The sequence below is a fragment of the Eimeria maxima genome, genomic scaffold (genome assembly GCF_000499605.1).
Source record: "Eimeria maxima Weybridge genomic scaffold, Emw_scaff808, whole genome shotgun sequence".
Lineage (NCBI taxonomy): Eukaryota > Apicomplexa > Conoidasida > Eucoccidiorida > Eimeriidae > Eimeria > Eimeria maxima.
The window spans coordinates 1-6939 of NW_013566782.1; the positions used below are offsets into that span (position 1 = coordinate 1).

The following is a 6939-nucleotide window of genomic DNA, read 5'->3' on the forward strand; positions in this document are numbered from 1 at the left end:
TATATATATATATATATATATATATATATACAGAGTTACTCTCTTTGCGTGCACGCTCTTAGGTTGGGTGGGGTTGACTGATGGGGATAAGCTGTCTCTGAAGCCCACTCTGTTCCAAGACAATCGCCTGCTTTTTCTAGAGCCTGTTGAAGGCGTTTGCGAGGCGTTTAACGCCGTCCAGTCGGGGAAGTATGACGTAAAGGTCAGTCCACTTCTGTTTTTGGCCGACGTAAAGCACATCTTAATAAGGGTGAAAATGAAGTAGCCAGGAAGTACCTGGTTGGCCTGCTCGAGTTTGTTCTAAACTCTTCAGAAGCACGCATACGTGGCAAGTGGCGGTTTTACCATGCGCGTATGCATGTTTGCATCTACGTGGAATCCGTCGTTTACGTGCATGTTTATATGTATGTGTGTGTATGTATGTGTGTGTTTATGTATGTGTGTGTTTATGCATGTGTGTGTGTGTGTGTGTGTGTGTGTGTGTATGTATGTATGTGTATGTGTGTGCTTGCGTTGTTTTCTGATATGCATGCAGTGCTGGAGCAAACACGAGTGTCACCTGGGCATTGAAGGGGACAAGAACGTATTTCTGCTGATACCAAATTTGCGTGATGTTGTGGTGTATTCTCATCCAGAGCGTTTGCCCGCTTTCCCAAAGGCGTGGAAACCGCTGCTCTTTATTGTGAACCCCTCTGTGGTGGCGTTTCGACTGACTGACCGAGTGTGTTTGGTGGTGACGATTGATGAGAGTCACACAGTGAAAGTGCAGTGCGTTGACTACAATGGGGGCTTTTTAGTCTCTCATCCGTCCACAAATGCAGCACTTGCTTACGGTGCAATGGTGGTGAAGGGTTTTGATACACTTCCGAACTGCGAGGTGATACCGCACATGAATTGCGCCTCGGGCGACTGGGGCTTCTTCGTGCAGTTGTTTGAGTGGGGGTCGTTTGTAATTCCTAAGTCTTTAGACCTGACGCGGCCCACCTCAATCCTAGGTCTCGGACTCGGAAAGAAGGTCGACTGTTTGGGGGTGCTGCTTCACCCACCCAACATCATCATCATGGTGCACTTGGAATCGCCCAAGGTGCTGAGGGCCCTCAGCTACGGTCGCGACTACCTTATGACGGCCATAAAAACTAGCGAAACAGACATCGACATCTACTTCATCATGGATGGGCAAATGGTCCGCTACAGCTACTCCTTTGATCTTCGAATAAACAGACCTGGGAAACCCCAACACCACGATAACGTGGCCTTAAAGTGTACACTTGAACTCGACGAAAAAAAGAAATGCAACCGCTTCATCTTTCACAGCACAAAAAACTCAACTGTTGTTGTGCCGGAAGGCTGCCCATCAGGAGAGGGAGACCACCTAGTGAATAAAACTCTCATCGCAGTTTTCGATGCGGAGATATGTAAGTTTTATCACGTATACGCACACTGGCTTGTACCTTCGTCTTCTCTGCCTTCATATCTGTTTATATGTTTCATATTGTGCCCAGATATTTGTTAACTTCGTCCCAGCCCCCCATGTTATTCACTGTTCATTTCGCATGTGCTGAATTTTTCCTCTTGCAGGCATGTACCTCACGCATCCTCCTGCCCTGAAGCTGTGCTCTGCCTTCAACACTGTGGCACTGCCCATCGACTGACCCGTTAAATTTGTCGACGAGATAATAACGCATGGGTTGGTTTCTTGGTTCCGGGTGTCCTCTTCTCCCTTAGCAAGTAGGGTAGACCTTTTCTGGAAAATGTCGAGGGCTGGAGGGGAACTTGAACTTTTCCGGGCTACTTCAGTACTTGTAGGCTTGCCCACAGCAACCTCAACCCATCGTGTGTTCGTTCAGAGAGTGTTAGTTCTCCAACACTCACGGCCACCTGCAAGCACCTGCACATACACCGGGAGCGGCTCTGCAGTTTCTGCTGCCTCGGGGCGACCTAATAGAGCTTATTGCACTGTAACACTGTGAAGAGACAGGCGGAGATGAAGGACATCAGCAAGCGCATGCTTGCTCTAGTCCCCCTCCACTACAACTTGGATCATTTGGGTCTTGTTCTTCTCGCCGAGCTACGTGTACCTGACAGCTTTATCAAGTGTCCGTACTCGCGTTTATCCATGTTATATGCCAGTAACTTGCATACCTTTTGCTGGGTTGGCTTCGTCAACCCGGCAAAACACCCAAATATTTGCAGAGAGAGTGCAGCTAGAGGCTGCCGCCTTCGGTGGAGACTGCATAGTTCAAACGAAAGGCATCGGACAGCCGATAAGTTTTCGACGGTTGCTCTAACGCTCAAGTGAAGCGTAGACATGCACACATACTGTGGACCCCAAACTTCAGCCTACAAGGGCGACAGGTCGCCTGCATTATGCCGTGTGTGCAAAAATTCGAGTGCACGTACTGGAGAATGAAGAAATGAAACCAAGAAGGAATACGAATTATCCGAGGGTCCAGGTTCCTGGATGCGAATGCGATACACCGTTGGGGCAGTACACTGAGGCTTTCGCCTGTGGATATACTTAGGCAGGAATACCGACGTAGGCGGCCCGCTGTTGTGTCTGTACAGCGTAGACGAGAGGCTATACATAATTCGGCTGTTTTGGTTGTCTTCGGGGTGTATGTGTGATGGTGAAAGCATTTATATTGGCATGAGGGGGGCCGCCCGAAGAAGGTGAAGGAAGATGAGATACAGGGCAGACCAACTACAACATCCAACTAAAACAAGCTTCTGCAATAACTCAAACTATGGTGCTTAGCGAGCTGCTGTGGGAGAAGTGAGAGAGCCAGGCCCGGATATCTGTAGCCGTCGGCTCTGCTCTTCAGGATCAGCTGGTATCAAAGCGTCGTCATCACATTTTCGCTACAAGTATCTTCTATGCTTGTATAGATAGACATAATCTATATATATGTATGTATACACATACTATACATGTATAGACGTGCGTTTGAAAAACTGCTTTTAGTACGTTGAACTCCCTGGAGGGAGGCGAGAGGGTGCGCAAACTGACGGATTCCTGTAGGACCCGTGTAATGTTTCAGTTGCTACAGAAGGGAGGGATGGGAAAGAGAGGCTCTGTTCATTCTTTCCGCACCATCATCGTTTGCCTCTGTCTTCTGTCCTGCCGGTCTAGGCAGCGGGTGCATGCTCTCTGTCACTGCTGTTGTTCTTGTTGATGCTGTTATTGTTGTTGCTGCTGCTGCCGGTTGCTCGAGGAAGCGGGAGAGGTGCAGTACATCTTCCACGAGGTCCTGCTGCAGGTGTATGTCCAACTCATTGGGGGCTGCGCGGGTTTTTATGCATCGCCCAAAGGGGTTAATAAGGGTTTGCAGTTCGGCGAGGCTGAAATCAGGAGAAGCAGCTGCTAGAAGGCATTGTCCTATTGCTCGTTGACGTTCTAAGAAGGCTTCCGCCGTGTATGGGATAGAATTCAGACACCCTAACAAACCAGACAACAGCAGCTGCAAACAACGACGGTAGTACGGCAGCAGCACCTTTTCCAATGCTTCGCGCGAGTCCGCATTCAAATGCGGGGCCACTGAGGAACTGTACAGAGGAGGAGAAACCAATTCTCCAGTGCCGGATGCTACAGAACCACAGGGAGACAGCAGCCCCTCCTCCTGCCGTCCTTCCTGGTGTTGGTGCTCTTGCTCCTGCTGCACCTGCGCCTGCTGGTCTTCTCGCTGCTGATGTCGCTGCTGCTGGTGCTGCCTTTGTTGCTGCTGCTGCTTGAATTGTTGGTTTTGTTCCTGCCGCTGCTTCTCCGCGACCTCGCTGCATCTGGTGTTGCCTTCAGTTGTGGGCAATCCACAGCGAGGCATGCGCAACGAAGAGTTGGAGGGTCCCCCAGAGCCCCCCACGCGGGCAGAAGACCCTGATAGTTGTTGTGGCTCCTCGGCTGCAGCATACAACAAGCAAAGCTTCAGCAAAGCAGCAAGTCACCTCAGAAGCTACGGCTGCGGGGGTTTAGGCTATAGGTTCTATGTTTTAGAAGTGGCAGAAAGTGTGCGCAACCAGGCAGTTCCTCTGCTTCCCCACCAGACCCTAATAAACCCCTGGCACTATAATGTCAGCTTATCTAATAAACCGTCTTCTATGGTAAACCCTTGCCCAGTAAACGGTGTCAACACGCACGTTCTTTGTCCTAGTAAACCCGTATATCTAGTAAACAATTTAATCTACTCAGCGCGAACCCTTCCCTGTCCCTTACCCCTTCTTCGTTTGGCCGTTCTTGCATTGACCGTGGCTTGCGCTAGAGTAAACTTGTCGATGCCTGCCTCTACTGGATCTTCTCTTTCTTCCTCCACCTTCCTGTCTGCTTCCAACGATCGTTGTGTTTCCTTCGTGATATAAAACTTTGCCCCAAGTGTGTGCACGGTAGTGCCTTGGGGATATTTTTTCTGGCCTCCAGCCGGGTTCCTCTTAAGGGCCCAGGTCTGCTGCTGCTGCTGCTGCAGGGACAGCCCCTGTGCTGCTGCAACGGCAGTCTCCTCTGGCCGTGGGAATTTGCGGGGTCTGCCGCGTCTCCTGTGACTCGCCGGAGCAGAAGCAGTCCCACCAGCGGATGTCAATGTTTGACTGTTTGCCGCTGCTGAAGAGGGAAGAGGCAGCGGCGAACCGTTGAGGAGAAAGGGATCCTTGTCTCCAGAGCAGCTGTCCCCGTAGTAGAAGTCCGGATGCAAACTCCTGAAGAACTCAGCCGCGCTCAGTACTTGCTGTTTCGCTCCCTCTCGTGCTGTTCGCTTTTCAACAAATACGTCGGCGCTGTAGTTCTGGCAATACACCCGACGGAGAGAAAGGAAGTCGAGCACGTTCCACCTTCTGTACACCGCAAATTCATGGCTGCAAGAAGGAGAGGAAGAGCTGAGGTGTACAGATACCCCAACACGAAAACATATTTCTACTCCACATACATAGTCTGCACACAGCACTGTGTCCAGCGGCCTTTCTTCAGTTGTATAAAACGCAGTTATAACACCTCTTATGCGGCGAGAAGGCCGCAGGCTTGTGTTCTTCCTGCTGCTGCTGTGTTCTACATACAGCTCTGCCAACGCCGCGTCCTGCTCAATTTCGCGAGTGTACATCTCTCTAAAAAAGGAATTCATTGACCCCAGGCACGAAGGGGGAATGCATGCGAGGCGAGTTCGCACCAAGTCCACCAGGTGTATACGCACCTCCTGGCCCACAAACAGGCACATGGAGGTGGATTGACACCCCACATCCGAAGATGAACCTTCTCCAGCATCTGAACCGTCATTCGCCACCTCCGCAGCGCTCGATTCTGCCGCCTCCTCTTTTGCAGCTTCGCCTAGTCCTGCAGCAGCATCAGCATCCGTTGCAAGAGCACTAGCTGCAGGAACATCAGCTGCATCAACAGGGGCCTTGGACTCGGGGGTATCCTTCCAGGGAGTCTTAACGGGCTGGTTAAGGACACGTCTTGCCCGCGCCCTCCTGGAGATCCCGTCTCCTCCATCAACACCTGTTGTCTCCATGGTTTGTGGTGTGCACACACCTAGCGAAGAAGAGATACTGGTAGTTCTTAATGGGGTGCTATTCACGCAACCTCGGGTTTCTGCTCAGACCCTGTAAAACGGCTTCTCTATGATACAGTAAAAGAGAAGGATAGCAAAACGGACTCAAACTCGAGTGAAATTCCATCTGATACGGGTTCCCAGTGCGATGTTTTACAGACACCTCAGCGAGTGACGTACCCATTGAGGGTTCGAGCAGAGAATCTGTGCAATAAAAGGGCGACGGCGTGATTGAACCCTCTCAGAAAACTTTAATAAAAGGCAGACAACTGGATACGAACCTCGCTGCTGTCTTAAATGGTGTTTATATGTGCGTTCCGCTGTTTGTGCGTCCACCCGGTTCAGCACTGTTTGCAGCAAGGAGGAGGCAAGGGTGCTGGCAGGCGAGCAAACCGAGTCCTTGAGACGCCGCCGTCTTCTCCTGTTTGCCAATATCCTTCAGAAAATTGAATTAATGTAGTTAGGGCCCTTGCTCGCTGGTTCAGTACTGCTTTTCCGCTGTACACAAAGCAGAGAGCGGGGACGATAGGACAGACCCGAACGGATCGGCAGCCACCAGCGCATCCCCCGAGGGAATTCAATGCAAGAAAAGTACAAGCGGTGGCAAATACGTTCATAAGAAACAACAAAATAAAAAGAAGAGGCGGAAGGAAAGAAGAGGGGAAGCAGAGAGTGCCCGAGCCAGGGAGGGAACCGTGCTGCGGGGCCAGCAGGAAGACCAGAGGCCAACGGCCAGCCGCGCCTCGCCCGAAACCACAAATTAACCTACTTGGTTAATTGACGTTACGGAAAATGTTTCATTCAATCATCACAATAAGTAGTAAATAACAAAAAACCGATTTTTCCGACGAATTTCATGCTTTTGCATTGCGGCACCTCCTGCGCTGAAACGGAGTAAAGCCCAGTGTGTTGCACTTCTCCTGGGGGAAAATGCAATCTCCCGCCCTGGCTAAAACCGAAAAACGTAGTTAAAAACAATGTAAGGGATAAATTTTGTCAAACAGGTTTCGGGGCGCAAACTGGCCAGTACCCCCCCTCCCCCACGGAGTGGCCAGCAGCAGACTCGGGTTTTACGAAATGAACCGAGTACAAAAACCTCTTAAACGATGTCTTTTATCGCCTTCTGTAAATTCTAACGGACTAAAGTCTATTAATAATTCAATTAGGGGAGTAAACCCAGAGTTAGCCTAAGACAAACTAGAGAGCACGTGCGGAAACCGCGAGGCAGCATCGACGCCGGGCGATCGCGCCGGCTCTTCGTTATTCCATTGATGACGTGAGAGGATTTATTTTTCTTAAACTTCAATAAAATAAGGCATATTATGGCCTACGATATGGTTAAAAAGGCATCTCTCAACATTGCAAGTCCGTCCTACCTGCAGCCGCCACTTGCGCGTGCAGTGCAGGAGCT

General features: G+C 50.5%; 2 protein-coding genes across 2 annotated transcripts; one reads left to right on the plus strand and one right to left on the minus strand.

Moving 5' to 3' along the window:
- Positions 1 to 62: 62 nt before the first annotated feature.
- EMWEY_00043590 (hypothetical protein, conserved) lies at positions 63 to 1652 on the plus strand (the record flags this gene model as incomplete). Its single annotated transcript, XM_013482857.1, has 3 exons — positions 63 to 202; positions 536 to 1415; positions 1579 to 1652. Coding segments are annotated over 3 exons (1094 nt in total), but the record flags the coding sequence as incomplete, so codon positions are not given.
- Positions 1653 to 3041: 1389 nt separating this feature from the next.
- Positions 3042 to 5489, minus strand: EMWEY_00043600 (hypothetical protein, conserved; the record flags this gene model as incomplete). Its single annotated transcript, XM_013482858.1, has 2 exons — positions 3042 to 3895; positions 4208 to 5489. The coding sequence occupies 2 exons, from the start codon at positions 5487 to 5489 to the stop codon at positions 3042 to 3044; spliced, it is 2136 nt and encodes a 711-aa protein (XP_013338312.1).
- Between the last annotated feature and the right edge of the window lie 1450 nt (positions 5490 to 6939).